Here is a 16894-nt window from a genome sequence, read left to right as displayed (position 1 = left end):
GATCTTAAAAGACACAGAAGACATGCTGAAACAAGAGGAAAAAAGCCCACAACATTATTTTTTCAGTCCTTCTAGTTAGAGCCTGGTTCCACTTAAACCTTTGTTGCCAAACACCAATTTTTGAGGGTGCTGAAGCAGGCATATCCATACAGATTGAAATCTGCCAATTATACAATTGAACCATACTTGTACAATCTCAAACTGTAATCCTCATAATCAAAGACACACCAACCACAATTTGAAGACAAAGCAAAAGTGACAAACTGCTTTTTTCATAATGAAAAAACGGTGAAACTTAAGATGCCAGTTGTCCTGATACATTAAGAAGGGCTTGAACACCAAAAGCCCTGTAGGAGAAAATGGAAAGGACCGAGACTACTGAGTGTAGAGACCACCTCTGGGAGAAACAGCAGCATCTATAGGATCTAAGGAAGAGCATCAGCTGTGAGCAGGGACACAGAGTAATAAATCTAACCTGCAGGTTAGATAAATACCTATCAGACACTATTTAAGTATAGACAATTTTGTCTTGAGGAAAGCAGAGGAACTAAATGATTTTTGAAGTGTCCATCCAGCTCTACTTTGTTGTGTAGAAAATATACAATATTCTTAGGGTAAGCAACACATTTTTGCTGGGGATATTAAGCCATCACAGAAAGTAAACCAAAATAATCAGAGATTGGTATTAAACACATGAGAAATAGGTTATCTTCCACTTTTTTTTTTTTCCCAAAGTTCTTAACCTTTTCTCATTAGCAGCTCATGCCAGTCCTTGAAACAGGGTATTAAACTAGATGCCCTATTTGTCTAGCAAATCCATCTACTCCTTTAAAGATGTAACTAAGAATATAATATAGCTCATATCCTACTCAAGACCCAAAATAATTTAAGAAGTAATGGGCAAAAGCCTAAAGTGTATGGCAGGAAGCAACTCAGGCATGCATCAGTGATATCTGGTGCTTTCCTGACTAGAAAGAGCCTCGTCTGACACTCTCAGCACCACCAAAGTCTGTGGCGTGGCACTGGAACATGTTTCTTCTCACTTCTGAACTGGAATTCATCTGGAATGAAGAGAGTATGTTAGTGTCTGATTTACAAAAGTCATTTTTTCAAGGTTATTGAATGAAGAAATGTGCAGAGATAACTATGGAGAGAACATAGAGGCTTTGCTGGATCACGATCACATCAATGAACTACATTAAGGACCATTCCTTAGCAACTCGGCCTTCCATAAACACCTTTTCAGGGACTGAGGCACCGAGCCTGCCCTCGCTCACAGCGCTCTGCTCACACCGCAGCTGTTAACAAGCGCGTTCTCCAGCCGCCCGTGCTCCCAGGGGAGCCTTGCGAAACGCCGGGAAGGCCGCTGGCTGCTCGGGCCTGCCCAGGACAACACCTCCCGCCAGCGCAGGCCCGGCAGGACACGGGCCGGGAGAAGCTTCCAGTGTCCTGGCCGGCGGCGGCCCGGCCAGGCGCCGGCTGTCCTCAAGAGAGCGCAGAGCTGGCACACACCTCGAAGGAAAGCCGCGAGGGACCGGGGGGCTCAGGCACACCGGGCACACGCGGCCAAAGGGATGCTGGGATAGGACACCGCCCCCCACACGACCCCCCGCGCCCCCGCGATCCCGGCACGGGCCGCCGCGTTCCGGGAAGCCCCGACCCTTCTCTGGACACGCCCGCTCTGCCGACGTCACGGCTCCCGTTGACCAATGGCAGCGCAGAGAGGAGGAGGGGGCGGGCGGGACGCGCGGGGGCCGGGGCGGGGCCGGAGCGTGGCCGGTCGCGGGGCCGCGCGTGCGGGACGGCGGCGGGATGGCGCGAGGCGGCCCGGCCACCGTGTAGGGGCAGCGGTCGGGGGGCGCGAGCGGCGCCGGGTAAGGGCCGGGGGTCCGGTCAGCGCGGTTATCCCGTCCCTTCCCATTCCCTCCCCTCCGGGCCCTCAGCGCCCTCGCCCTGAGGGGCGTCCGCTGCCGGGGGCCGCACGCCGCGCGCGGGAGCACCGGGGCGTTCGTCCAGGGCTGGCAGGGATTCAGGCCGGGATCTGTGGCGGAGGCGGTCGGCCCTTGCGCCGCTCGTTCCCCGGGCCGATCGCCAGCCGTGCCCCGCGGCCGTGTCCCGCCTCGTCCCGCCTCCTCTCGGAGCGCCGGCGGAGCTGCCCGGCGGTGACGCTCCGAACGCGACACGACCTCGCCCGGGCGTGCGTCGAGTCCCCCGCGGAGCCGCTGCCGGGGGTCCCGTCCGCGGGAGGAGGTCAGGCCGAAGGGTGTCTGGGCTCTCCCCCGGTGCGGAGTGGCGAGTGCCGGCGCTCTGCGCTGACAGGGGGGCCGCGACCGTCGCTGTGCTCGCGTCTGTCGGGCACTCTCGGCTCCCTGATAAGCTCGGCCGCGCTATCGGCGGGCATTTCCTTGATGGAAAGATTTGCGTTTTGTTGCCTTCACCACAAGAGGTTTGCTCTTGTTGCCTGTGGATGAGAAGGTAGGAAACTGCTGGCCTTGAAAGAGTCGCACGCTTGATTTTACTGCTGGTCCAGTAGTGATTCCCTGAGGAATTAGGGAGGAGCGGGTGGGTGCAGTGGTCAGTCTCGGTCCTCTAGTAATTTCCAGCGTGCTCCGGAGCTCCAGTCATCCCTGTAGTAGGGTTCGGATGCTTTCCCTAGAGAAAACAGGCGTCATTATTTTCTTCTCTCAGATGATGAAACTGAGGCACAAAGGAAAGCGGTCTGCCAAGTGTGTTGGCAGTGCAGAGGAGAATAAATACCAGTCTCAGTTTTCATCCTTGTGTTAGGCTGACTAGGAGTTTGCCAGCTAGTGGCTTCTTGTTACTTCTGAGGCATTTCTGAAGGAGAAACCTGGGAGTAGAATTATGTGGGATTATAGTTTTGTCATTGGTGATCTGTCCTGTTACTAGGAGGGGGGAAAAAAGAGGGGGATCCACAACTTGAAGAAACTGGATAGTTTTGGGAGGTAATGGTCTTTTTTCTTTCACTCTCTTTTTTATAAAAACATAAAATTTCTCTTCTTATATACTGTTACTTTTAGAGGAATATTTATGTAAAAGATATCTCTAGAACATCTAACTTCTGAACTCAAGAGATTTTTAATCTGTTATGTTGATGTATCACAATAAGAATGTAAGAGTGGGTGACGAAATTTTGAGATTACTTCCTAGAAGTTGAGCCCTAGAAGTAATTATTTGAATCTTGTTTACATGTCTAGAAATGTGATAGCTTCAAGTAAAGCCAATACATAAATATTTTTGGCTGTGGGGGGAAGATACATGCATATCCATGAGTACATAAAATGCAGATACACCATTTCCTGTGTTGCTTGTCTGGAGGATTAGCACTAGCACAATTACATGAAAATAAATAAACTTGGCCATTTTTTTAGTAATGATTTTTTTATTAGCAAGAACTGTCTAAATTAGAGAACCAGCATTGGTGATGATTATGTTTGACTTCAAGATGAGTGCATGGAATGCTAAAACATTATTTTGTATAAATTAGTTTGATTTTTGGACTAAAGCTACTCATTAGCTTTGAAAAAATCCTGAAGTATTTCAGAGAGAATTATTTACAGTTTTAAGAAAATACCAGGAAGAACTTAATTATTGCAAGCAAATATTTGGTTCCTCTAACTAGATATTTCAGTAATTTTAATCTGTGTCCCTTTTTTGTTTTTCTTATTTTCTCTTCATTTTTTATTCTGAGTGTTATACTAAAACCCCAGAGGTAGGGAGAAGCCTCCTTCTAGAGACAAAGGAATGAGTAATGTAGAGAAAATACATACCTATAGACTGAAAGGGACAGAGATAATTACTTTCTCATAGAGAGATTTTAAATATGAGAATGAATTTCAGAATATTCTGTACCTATAAGGAATGTTATGTAATATTTTCAAGTGCTTCTCTTAGAGGTGTTTGGTGTTTTTTGAGCCTCATAAAGATTTCCAAGAAGGAAGTAAGCTTGGAGGAAGGAAGGAAGGAAGGAAGCTTGCAGATGAAATACTCTTAATTAGAAAGGAGTTACTGTTGAAGTAATCAAAATTCCTTCAGAATAGCTACAGCTTTTAGATGGACTTTAAGTATCTGTCTGGCTTATTGTAAAACCTCAAGCTGTAGCTACTTTGTGCAGTATCACTGGCCCTATCTGCCTGAGCTGTGTGGATTCTTAGTGAGAGATTACCACTTGAAGCTCTAAACTTTGCTCTTAATTTTTTTGTGGAATTTCTGTAAATCCATTTGCCAGCAACCTTTGGTCTTCCATGATTTACGTGGTGATGAGCCTTAACAGACTGAACACCTTCCTGTGGGGGTTGTGGTGTTATCTGAACTTCCTGACTTGCAAGCCGGCTTTGCTGGCAAGTACATATTTTGGCTACAGTCTCTCAAGCTGACATTGTCATTTGCAGGTCATTTGGAAAGTAATTGTCACCTCTCTGAAACGGAGAGGTGATAGACAACTGTATTCATTTTGGGGTAGTTCTCATGATTTATGAAATAAGATTAATTTTTAAGACTTCTCTCTTGCTCAGAGAAAGTAATAATACCTGTTTTGGATGAATGCCTGACACTTCTTCAAAAACAGGTCACAGGTTAATTATAAAACGCAACACTGTTGCTACTTTGTGCATATGAAGCTTGGCTTTAGGGTCGTTCTTAGTTTTTCATAGGACACTGCCTGAAGTATCAGCTTAAGGTTCAGGCATAAAGGCTTAGTGCTTTCCTTTCAAAGTGGTTTCAGGATGTGAAGAAGAATAATAGAAGTTCCATATGATTTAGAGTTTAAATGGGGTGATCTCATAGCATATAAGTTTTGTAAGTCTGTCTTTACCGAAGTAATCAGAGCGTTTTAACAGGTTTTCTTCCTCTATGAGATTACTTATGTTGTGAGTTAAGGACTGTTACCGACAGCATTTCTAAATTGACTGTGTTGGTTTTACTCTGTAGTATTTTGATGCACTTTGATCCCTTGCCACTTAGGCAGACTAAACTGAGAATAACTTGACAGACTTCAAGCATCAGTTTCTTTCGCTGTCTCCCTTTTGTCTTCACCTAGTGATGCACAACAACTGCATAGTGTACATAAGTGTTGATTTGGCTTTTTGGTTTTTTGGGGTATTTTTTATGAAACGCATCTGAACTGACTAGGTGCTTCAGTGTTAGTTCAGCATCAGGTTCAATTTGCACCTTAGATTCCTAATAGCTATACCAGCTTTGGGCTCTGCATAATGAGTGAAAGAAACTATTGAGTTTTCTGTTGTCTAAACTAACGGCTTTGACTTAAAGTAGTTGATGGTGAACAATTAGTGATTAACATTTCTGTTGAATGATGGCACTGTCTTTTAAAGTTTGGGTTGGCTTATATGCAGGGTTTCTTTGCTTTAGCATTTTTACATGCTCAGATAAGAAAATGCTACTTTGCAGAGAAGCATCTTCCTCATTCTAATGTGAAGTATGGGTCCTTGTTTTGTTAGTTACGAGCCCCACCATTTTTTTTTCGTTTTTTTTACAGCCTTCATGTAGGCTAGATGGTTGGAGGTGTCTAGTGTAATTCTGGTTCTTTCCCCTAGAACTAAATTATTAAAGTAGCATACATTAGAAGGGATTGTAATAGACCCTTTGTGGGCTGGGAGGTGTGTAGCTTCAGTCTTCTTCAAACCGTATTGATCAGCGGAGGAGGGGAGAAGTAAAATACGTCAGAATAGCCTAAAGCAGATATATACTGAATTGTAGCATGATTTTGACACTATAGTTGCAACTGCTTGGTTCCCATACTGTAGGTGGGTGGGCTTTCCACTTAACTCTCCTTTACAGATGATGAAGCATGAGTCTCGGTTCTCTTGAGTTTTAGGAGCTGAATGCAGTACCACAATTAAGTACCGTAACCTATGGAGAGTTCATTGCTCCCTCAAAACAGGTGCTAAATTTCCAAAGTGCAAGGTAGTGTAGAGATTTGGACTTAAACCTCTCAGATGTGAATTAATCTGCTCAGGACAACTGAAATGTAGTATTCCAAGCCTGGAAAACAGTTGAATACAGAAATGGCATTTACTTTAGAGGATAGTAATTTTATTTAAATTTCCTATGAAAAACATCATACTGTAGGACAAAATCTGTGATGATTCCCTGTTATTGTTTACTTCTGATGACTGTTGCTTTTTATTTATTTTCAGTTGCTTTGCAGGTTTGTTTTTTTTTTGCTAACCTGAGCCATACTTAATAACTGCTGGTGTGAAAATCATTGAATAGTTTTGTGGAAATATTGTTTAATCCGAGTAAATAATGACTGAAAAGAAAACCAGTAACTTTGCAGTGATTTAATACTTAGTTTGGCTGACACTGCCATTATTCTAATGTGGTGTGCCAGATGACACCAAATGGGAGACAACTGTTGTATTGAACATCATTTAAAAAATTTTCCTTTTTACCTTTTTACATGTTTCGTTCTTTCCCCTTCAGTGTGGAAGGTGCTTCTGCTGTTGTTTTGTGACTGTTGGCAATTAGCAGCGAAGTGGAGCTGCTGCTTCTTTCCACCTACCTTGTAGTTGCCCTCAGGATTCTGATGAATTTCAGATCTTCCCCAACTCAAATTGTCCTACTTAAATAGTTTTAAATGAGTTTTGCTTAAAGTGACAGAGCCTGAGGTCTATCCATAATAGAGCTCAACAAACTTTAGGTAGGAAGCAGTATTCTGATAAGTGTTAGTGTAAGTCAAGATCCTAAAGTAGATTCCTATGTGCTGGTTTAGTGACTTAAACTAAAACTCTTTGGAGTTGGGTTGAATTTACCATGCAAATTTATACAAATTTATGAAATTAATTGGGATTTTAAAATGCAGAAATGCATGTGTGGGTAGAAACCTTATTTTTCAGATATTGGAGATATTACGTCCAAAATAAGCAAAAATCAATTGGTGTAGTTATTTTACTGTACACTTGTAATAAATATCCTAAGATGTATTGCATTTAAAGCTGTATAATGGTTCTGTATCCAGCCCAGTGAGAGTACTTGAGTGGAACATAGGAAAAATTAATAGCTTTTTGATTCTCAGTTCTGTAAAACTACAGTCTGATTATAAATGTCTTGTTATTTAGTCAAAAAAACAAACCAGCAAACTTCTAGTGACAAATATAAATGCTTGTTAATATGATTAATAATAATGTCAATTCTTTCAATCAGCAATGCTTCTAGTATAAAGTTTCTCTGTAGGAAATATTGGTGGGCTTTGAGTAATGGACTTGCAAGAATAGATGCAAGTAAAGATACTGCTGGGTGATTCCAATGAGTTTTTAGTTCTTACTGAAAGACGTCTAGGTTGGTAAACCCTACAAAGATGCTGCTATAAGTGTTTGAGATTGGCTTCCATTTCGTTGTTGTTCCTGTGAATAGGGATTTGCCTTACATTACATTGTTCATCCTGATTTGAAAAAAAAAAAAGAAAGCTTGTGTTGATGTATGAGGTTTCGGCTTGGTGTGGGTATATCCATGCTTAAACGTGTTGTCTAGTTTTACTGATCTGTGTGAAATGCCTTGTGTCTTTCTGTCACTGTTAAAGAGTAAATTACATGCAATCAAAGCAAAGGAGTGTTTACTATCATAAATGGCAGTTTCTTTTTTCTTCTGATAATAGTAAATGTAGCTTATAAATTTTCCTGTCTAGAGAATACTATGAAATACCTTTAAACATTTTAGTGAGTTGCCTTTTACAGAGGGATAAAGCTCAGAATACTAGTTTCCAAAGAAGCTGTCAGGTTAGTGAAAAATAAAACTGCAGAAACCAGGTTGCTATAGGCAATCTCATCTCAAATCTTAGTAAACCTAGAAAGTCTATGTTTAGTTTCTAGCTGTATGAACAGTATGAAGACTGCTTCTAGAAATCAGCTAGTGTACTAAGTATCCTATTTAACTAAGCCAATCTACCTGTTCTTGTAAAGGTATGTAAGTACGGCTAAAAATAAAATAGCTCATCTGCTTAGTGAGAATGATCACTTGCTGTTAGTAGCTTAGGGCTGCTTTACAACTGCAAGTTGAGAAAACCAGAACAGACTTTGTGGCTTCAAAACAACTGGGGTGGAAGCTGCTGTGTGAATGCTTTGGTTCCCCTAAACTGTTTTATAGATTTGTCGAAACTGAGAATGAGTGAGCTCTGCTGAAATATAAAAATAAATAAGATGTTATAAAAAGCTTCCCAACTTCTGAGGAATTATGAACTCCCTTGTAAGGTTTTAAAGAAATAATTATTGCTTTTTCTATAGTAGACAGCAGTTTTTGATATGGAACCTATTTTAAGTCACTCTTGTGAGTGAGATACATGGTTTTGTGATGAGTTGTTCTGAACCTTGTCCAAAGCCCTTGAAAGCTAGGTGAGTATGGTAACCATAACCAATTTCATAGGGATATATTTTAAAACCTGAACCCACAGTGTTATGCTCTGTATTCTAACTGAACCTCCCATGGAAGTACCAGTAAAGTTTGTTTTCATATACAACATGAAAACCTTAAGCTTATACATTTCTTAAATTTGTACCTGATGAGGCTTTAAACTGCGTCAGTTGTCTTAAGTAGATATTTAATTTTGTTTTAGCAGTGAGGGAAATGAAAACAATATGCCCATTCTTTCTCTAGAGTGAGAAGATACAAACTCTTTCAGGAAAGTAAATATGCATAGGTGAGAAATTATCTTAAAGCAAATGCAAATCTGAATTTGACATTGATCTAATCTAAAGAGTAATAGTTTAAATTTAAATATATATATATGTATATCTCTCTGTTACAGGAATTCCATGCAGCATGTTTTCTGGGTGGAACTGCGTGGCCTATGGACTCTATCTGCTGCTGAATATTTGTTCTCTTGAAGGTAAGAGTTCTGTTTTTCAAACACAAGAGACTTGTAGAACTTCTTAAATCAGATATTTGAAGAACATACTTGTTTTTGTCTAGATACTTGTGGGATGGGGACAGAAAGCAAGGTGTATTAGGACACCTGCTGTTCTTCTAATGCTAGTCCACCACAGCAAAGGTCCACACTTACCCTGATTTTTCTGTTTTAACTTTCTTAACAGGAAATACCTTTTTATTGCAAGAGTAACTTCAAGAGTAATAACTTCTTCCTTCAAAACATATAAACATTCAACCCTAGACTCTCCTCTCTCTAAATGCCCTTGTTTATGAATAGAGCTTTTCTTGTTTGGTAAAATGCTTTTGCAAAGCCTAAGGAACACTGCACTGGTTTTGCCCCTTAGATCTGCTTGGTGGTTTACTAATGCATTTCAGTTTTATAACTATCAAGTACTACTCAACTTCCTGCTTAGACATGTGTAGTATTTTTAACATTACACTAGCAGTGTATCAGCAGTATTGATTATGGAATGCTCTGTAGTTTTTAAAAAAGGTTAAATTCTTTTTTTCTTTTTAGCTTCAGGTGGACTTGTGCAGTCATGTGGTCACATCATCCCGGAATCTCCTGTATTGGCCCTTGGTTCCAATTTCACAGCATTATGCATTCTGAATGAGAGTTGTCTTGACTTTGGCAATATCTATGCTAGTCAAATTATCTGGAAAATTAAAAATAGAGTGGTACCTAAAGAACAATATCGTGAAATAAACAGAACAGTTTCCAGTGTCACATTTAATGACACTTCTTCACTAGCTACTCCTCTGACATGCAACATTTTAGCAGATGGACAGATTGAACAGAACATTTATGGAATTACAGTTACAGTCGGTTGTGAGTACCATTTTTTTTCATGTTACTCTGGTCTTTTGAGAAACAGGGGAAAATGAGAACAATGAAAAGTGTGCATTTCTTGATACACTTATTTTCATTCCCTCAGTTCCTGGATAATTGTAGAAAAATAGTGTCAAATTACATGACAGCAAAGCTGGTAAATATGCACCAAATAAAGTTTTCTAAAAAGTGGAAAATACTCAGCATTTTCAGTGTTTGAATCGGATGAAAATAGAACAACAGAAAAACCTTCAAGCAGGAAGATTTGAATTACAGAACTAAGATGTGGATTTAACAGAAATAGATCCTAGGAAATTTGCTTTTCCTTACTTCTTCTTCTGTGTCAGTGTTGATTTTGAATTTTGAAATTAATGTTTTCTTCACTAATGGATTGAGAAATACTTAGTCCAAGTAATATTACTTGTATTACTTTACCTGTAAACATAAGGAAATACTTGTAACTCATTATAAACTTCCCTTGTTCTAGAATGATAGTACTTGTGTAGTTCTGAGCAAATGTTCCTTGAGACAAGACTGAGGTCTTCAGAAAGTGGCATGAAAAACTTAATATGCTACTTCTTAATTACTTGGTATTTTGCTTATGGAATAAGTGTTCAAATGTCCTACATATCGTATGATATGGCTGATGAATTATGTTGTCTCCTGGTGTTGGCAAAAGGTACTGCAGTTATTGAATGGTCCACTGGCTTGAGTTCACAATTTAGACTAATGTGGTTTTAGCATGACTTAAAAAGTACTTTCACAGAAAAGTAATGTTTCCTATTTTAACTTCTGAGGAGTAAATATTTCACTGGAAAAGATGTGACAGATAAAACATATGGAAAGGTGAGGACAGATAAATTATGATAAACTGAAGGACAGTACAGATGACATTCTACACTTGTAACTCACATTATGCATCTTGACATGCATTTGTATTTAAAGCTATTGTATTTTGATTTCAGTTAAAGAAGAACTAAATAATGAGGCTAACAACAGGTTTGAGAAGAATACAATATAAGTTTAAGAAGGAAAGCAAGTAGTTTTGCTGCACTCTGAAGAAGTTTCTTACACAGTACAGTGCACTGATGAAGATCCCTAATCTTCTCGCATGCATTTGCAGCTAAAGCATCCTGTATGAAGTAAAATATATTTAGATGAGAATTGGTTGATATCAGATTTTCTGCTTCAGAATGAGAAATCTTTGTCCTTCCTTGCTGGCAGGTGCTTGTTCCTTATACAGCCTACTGTTTTTCAAAGCAGCTGGTTAAGCTTCTTGACTTTGATTGCTGGATCATATCTTAGCACTCTTTTGCCACCTCCTTTAGAAATCAAATTGAGTAAATACTTCTGATGTTCACTGAAATTGCCCTAATGGAACACTTTGAATGATTCTTACTGGGTTGAAGTGTGTGTATAGATTAATTATTGCTAACTTTCTGTACAGTGCCCCCAGAGAAGCCCAAGAACTTAAGTTGCATTGTGCATCAGGTGTCAAAACTCACAAATCCTATGACTTGTACCTGGAACCCTGGAAGGCATACATTCCTGGATACTCAGTTCAGATTAAGATACAGGTGGTAAGTAGCCCTCTATAGAATATCTGAATAGTTGTGAAGAATATTTGTAGGCTAAGCCAAACTTCCTTGAAATTCCTTGATGCTTTGGAAAAGTTCTTAGCATTTAAGTCCAGTTTTCTGAAGCATTGTTATCTGTCTGGTTTGAGGGGAAAGGGAAGAGTTAAAGAAGTTGTCATTGAAAATAATTCTAAGTCAGACATGAAATTTGTTGCTGCACTTATTTTAGAGTAACAACAATCTCATGGTTTTCCATTCTTCAAATACATGATAAGTGTGGCTTGACTACAGTATGCCTAATAAAAGGTGGCTGTACCCAAATTATATATTTTTCATTTTTCTGAGTTGACTGTTCTGTCCCATTCTAAACAAGTAGAAGAGGTCCCTGCCCATTGTAGGAGGATCAGACTAGGTAACCTTTACAGGTCCCTTCCACTCCAGACCATTCTATGATTCTAAGTAGAGAAACCAACATATAGTGACTGAATTTTGCAGATGTATTATCTACTCTGCACTTCGTAAGAATCGTGGACAAACACTATTCTGAATTGATCCTAACATGAAAGCTTCAGCAAAGTATTTCTACTGTGAAAGCAAATTAAGTATTTTTCGAACTCTTCAAATGGTCTCTTGTAGTTTAAAATGGATTGAGCGGAATTGTTGCTCTGCTCTGGAAACAAGAGTGACTGCCTTCAGCTTTCCATCCACCCAGTTCTGCTAAAGTGTTGTGGTAACAGTTGTGGTAGAAAGTATGCACAGATAGAAAACCTTAATGCTTTGCAAATCTCCTGATGCCCTAGAATTATCTACTGTTAATGTGGTGAACAGAAATTGTGTTGCACCTCTAACACTGTACTCTTGATGGGTATACAGGTAGTACTGGCTACATTCCTTAATGCATAAATATGCTTCTATTTAGTAGCCATGTTGCTTTTGATTAGTTGTATCAGTTCTGGATCTTTATCTTTTTAAGCTAAATCAGGTTTTTATACAACTTTAATTAAAATACTGTGGCTTGTGCTTTTGAAGGTATGTGACTGGAAGCCAAGAGATTTTATTCTGGTTTCAATTCTAATGCAATTATGCATTTGTGGCTGAACAAGCCATTCTCATATGTTTACTTTTTCTTCTCACCCCTCTGCTTACAGAGATAAGACATAGGGGTGGTAGAGGGGAAACATACAAAATAAACCGATTGATCGCTCTGATCTACTTTAAAATATCTCTAAAGCAAACCAAACTTACTGCTTTGTACCTTGTTTTTCCTTCTCTTATTTAGGCCACGAGAGAATTTTCCCGACTGTATACCAAAAGATGTAAACAATTCTTGTACAATTCCTGATGTTCAGTTCTTTGTTAACCTGGAGATCTGGGTAGAAGCAGCAAATGCTCTTGGGAAGGCTGAATCTGATCCCCTTGTTCTTGATCCCATTGATATTGGTAACTATATACCTGTTAAAGCTTTAATAGTACATTGCTGCTTCTGTGAATATTGGTGAATTAGTATGTTAATGTTTCTTCACTATAAAAATTAACACTGCAAAAATGTTGTTGACTAGAATTTGAACTGTGCTGGGCAAAGGTAGGGGCAGAGAGATTTCATCACAATTCAGATAGTAAGTTCGTGTTGAGTAGTCTGCTTTAGAAAATAACGTGAAGTAGCAGGCATTTGAGCTTCTGAAAGGCTTTAATGGTAGTGTTGCAATAGAGTGTACCAGCTCCTAAAATCATTGTAAAATACAGCTGTGGAGCTGACTCTGACTTCTTCTCTTCTAGTTCAACCACTGCCTCCCCACAATATAACAGTCAACTCAGGAATACTGCCAACTGTCCTGAAGCTTTCCTGGGAGAATCGTATTTCATCTGCTGTGATGAAGCTGAAATTCAATATTCGCTATAGGATCACTGGTGACACAAACTGGATGGAGGTAATACCATTTATGTCCCTTACCACTCTTCTAGTGTTACCCAGCCATCTGTCAAACTGCAGAAGTTTCCTCACTGTTGCAGTTCAGAGCATTCACTTTTATGTCTTTACATCTTATATGCCTACCCATGGTAGTTTATCTAGCCTGTTCATGAGGGCTGTGAACTAGCAGTTTTTTGGCACACTGTGAGTACAGTGACCTTCTCTGTGGGCTTCTCTGCTGTCCTCCCTATCACAGTGCAGTATGTTTATTTTGAATTTTTTTCTACATATGCAACATACAGAACATTCAGAAGTTTCTGCTTCCCATGCACTGCAAAAACAGTGATCTAAATGTCATTTAGAGCTTGGGTAAACACTACCATTCTGGAATGCTTTTTTGAACTTACTGTACCTGCATTAGAGCTGCAATAACCCCAAGCAGTGGTACAGCCTTGGGGCAGAGTGGTTAGAAAGCTGCTTGGCAGAAAAGGACCTGGGAGTGCTGGTCGACAGCAGCTGAACATGAGCCAACAGTGTGCCCAGGTGGCCAAGAAGGCCAATGGCATCTTAGCTTGGGTCTGAAATAATATGGCCAGCAGGACCAGGACAGTGAGTGTCTCCATGTACTCAGCACTGGTGAGGCTGCACCTTGAATCTTGTGTTTAGTTCTTGGCCCCTCACTACAAGAAACACGTTGAGGTGCTGGGGAGTGTCCAGAGAAGGGCAGTGAAGCTGGTGAAGGGTACTCAGCCTGGAGAAAAGGAGGCTCAGGGGAGACCATATCACATTCTACAACTACCAAAAAAGAGGTTGTAGCGAGGTCAGCGTCAGTCTCTTCTCATGAGTAAGAAATGTTAGGACAAGAAGAAATGGCTTTGAGTTGTGCCAGGGCAGTTTAGATTGGATGTGAGGAAGAATTTCTTCATGGAAAGGGTTGTCAAGCATTGGCACAGGCTGCCCAGGGAAGTTGTAGAGTCACCATCCAAGGAACTGTTTGGAAAGTGTCTAGATGTGGCATTTAGGGACACGGTTCAGTAGTGGACTTAGCAGTGATAGGTATATGGTTAGCCTCAATGATCTCTTCCATCCTAAATGATTATGTAATTCTGTAAATCTGGCTGCCCTGCATACGTTCCTTAAGTGTTTTGCAGTCAAGGAACAGGAAAAGAGTAAGGAATATGCCTTGCCTTATTACCATCATCAAGGTCTGTGGTGGTTTTTTTTCTTCTTTTTAATAGCTTCTCAGTTTTTCCTTACTTTTGGCCTTCTATCAGAGCAGCAGTATTCCAGAAATGCTCTTTTTTTTCCAAGATCTTGTTTCAGTGCAGAGGCCTGAAAATATTCTGAATTCCATGACTGTTTGGAAGGAAATCTGCTTCTGATTTTACCAAAATACTATATTTGAAGCAGGTGGCATAACTCAGCTGCCCTTGTGACTAATGTGGCTTTAGATGCAGAGACTATTTATTAAGATCACCTGTATTGATATTTTAAAGAGCACTGACCTGCACAATGTAGTCTGCAGCTCCAGGATCTGTGGATATTTTGTCTTTATAGGACAATAGGGCAAGTTCTTTTAACTTGTCTTGCCCTTTTAACATGTGCACAAGACCATTGAAATAGTAACTTTTAAATTAGCTGAACTTGCTTAGCTGTGGTAAATTTTGACTATCGTGGTAATTCTTTGCTCTCAAGATTCACCTCTTAAGTGTCCTGCATTTATGTTTTATCTGCAGTTATTCCTCTTGTAGGGTTCCTCACTATAAAAACATTGTTGCAAATGGAGTAACATGTGACAGAGTCAGTGTGTATGTATGTACCTACTTGTGTCTATTTACATCACACCTGTTTTCATACATAGACAGTAAGGTTATTTTTCTGGCATTCAGTTGCTCACCTAAGATAAACAGAAGAGCCTATGAAAATAAACTAATTTATTAGCAAAAGTATAAACTACTTCAGAATTATTTTCACTGTCAGTTAAAAAACACTGTTCTGTGTCAGTGGAAGCAATGATCCTAGCCTCTTTAGCTTTATAGAAGGTTTCTAGCAATCAATAATTTTGCAATCAATTATTAAGCAGATAACCTAGCGAAGTTCTGAAATGTGAGACAGGGTATTACAGATCAGTAAGTAGCAGAATTAGAATTATATGAGAAGGAAGGAGAGAGGGATATATAAGCTAAAATAACAGAATATGAGAGATTGTCCTGAGGTAGGTGCTTAACTGTTCTAGTGTATGTATGTTGTTATACCTGGTAAAGACACACAACTCTGACTGAATCTTTGTCAAACGATGGTGGAGAATTGAAGCTTTTGGAAATAAGAGGGGAGGAAAACTGTTGTTTGTTATAGGCGTGTATGCAGTGGGGAGCCCTACTGGATGACAGTTGTAGTAGCACACAACTCAGCTTTACAGTATTTTGATCGGTGCCTTTAAAATCTTTCTTCCATGTATAGATTCCTTCTGAAGATACAGCTTCCCCAAGAACTTCATTCAGTGTTCAAGGGCTCCAGCCCTTCACAGAGTATGTCTTTTCCATTCGTTGCATGAAGGAAGATGGAGTGGGCTACTGGAGTGACTGGAGTGAAGAAAAGACTGGAATCACTACTGAAGATAGTAAGTAATATATGAAAGTAGGTCACTGACTTTCAAAGTGTGTGAGTGTTCAGCATTTTGGCAATAGCCAGCTGAAGTTGTGTATCCTCGCTTGAGTTTCTTGATTAGACATGCAACAAAGCTCTCCTGAGTTGCTTTCAGCACTGACTGACTTGACCCGTGCATTCCAAGGAGCATAAGAATAGTTTCCCATTAAGCCAGTCTAGCGGTGCTTCCTGAAAACAGCTGAAATGGGAGGTAGGGAAGAAACTTTCTTCACAGAAAACTTCTGTGTCTTCTAGAGGAAGTCTTCTAGAGGAGATGTAGGCTTTATGCTTGTTTTTTTATTCTGAAGGTTATCCTCTGTAACAAAAGTTATTCTGCCTATTAGGAAGTGTTTTATTGGTAGACATACTGCCTTAGTTTGTGAACAACATGATGTTTAGGACACCAGTAGATAAAGTTGTAGTTGAACAAGCATCAACAATTATGAAACAGAAGATTTTACTCACATAGGATGCATAGACTTCTTCACAAACTTAGTAAAACAATGATACAAAATAATGTGCATATAGTAAGTGTAGCCTCTTGTGCACCAAAGCATCTAAATAAAACATTCTTATTTACTTTTAACTTTTCCTAAGATTTTCTGCATCTGTAACACTTTCTTGCTTATTAGTCACCTACAGCTGTCTCTGCGCTGTCTTGTACTCACTGTTTACATTATACACATAGTAATCAAGAGTCCTGCTGCTCATCACTGATATGGTTGTCACTGTGAGAGGCATAAGAAAGGGAATGCCATCTATAAAAGTCATCTCAGTTTAAGCAAGATTGAGTTTATGTGGAAGATAGTTTTATTTTGTTTATAATTAATCACAAAATTCAGTTTCCTTTGTGTTCCTTCTGGATGATGTACCATTGGAGTTGTTGTTTTATAGATCTGACTTGTAATATCCCGTTCCTTTCAGTAGGGGTGAACACTGCTTGCTATGGTCATAATTTAATGAGGAAAAGTTCTTACCAACTTCATACTTAAGCTCTTTGGGGGCAGTATTTGAATCGTGTTTAGTCTTTCACAA

At 39.9% G+C, this 16894-nt stretch overlaps 1 protein-coding gene across 2 annotated transcripts in view; it reads left to right on the top strand.

Annotated features, from left to right (window-relative positions):
* Nucleotides 1-1761: 1761 nt before the first annotated feature.
* The window catches only part of IL6ST (interleukin 6 cytokine family signal transducer), a 33532-nt gene continuing 18399 nt past the window's right edge, over nt 1762-16894 (top strand). For both annotated transcript variants that reach the window (XM_064641034.1, XM_064641035.1), the window contains exons 1-7: nt 1762-1874; nt 8777-8857; nt 9416-9727; nt 11175-11307; nt 12584-12744; nt 13081-13232; nt 15674-15833. In XM_064641034.1, coding sequence (XP_064497104.1) covers nt 8791-8857; nt 9416-9727; nt 11175-11307; nt 12584-12744; nt 13081-13232; nt 15674-15833 — 985 coding nt within the window. In that variant the 5' untranslated portion in view covers nt 1762-1874; nt 8777-8790. The remainder of the gene's footprint in view (nt 1875-8776; nt 8858-9415; nt 9728-11174; nt 11308-12583; nt 12745-13080; nt 13233-15673; nt 15834-16894) is intronic.

This window comes from Pseudopipra pipra, chromosome Z (assembly GCF_036250125.1).
Source record: "Pseudopipra pipra isolate bDixPip1 chromosome Z, bDixPip1.hap1, whole genome shotgun sequence".
In the NCBI taxonomy this organism is placed as follows: Eukaryota; Metazoa; Chordata; class Aves; order Passeriformes; family Pipridae; genus Pseudopipra; species Pseudopipra pipra.
The sequence above is the reverse complement of the archived record's forward strand: the minus strand, read 5'-3'. Positions and strand labels throughout refer to the sequence as shown.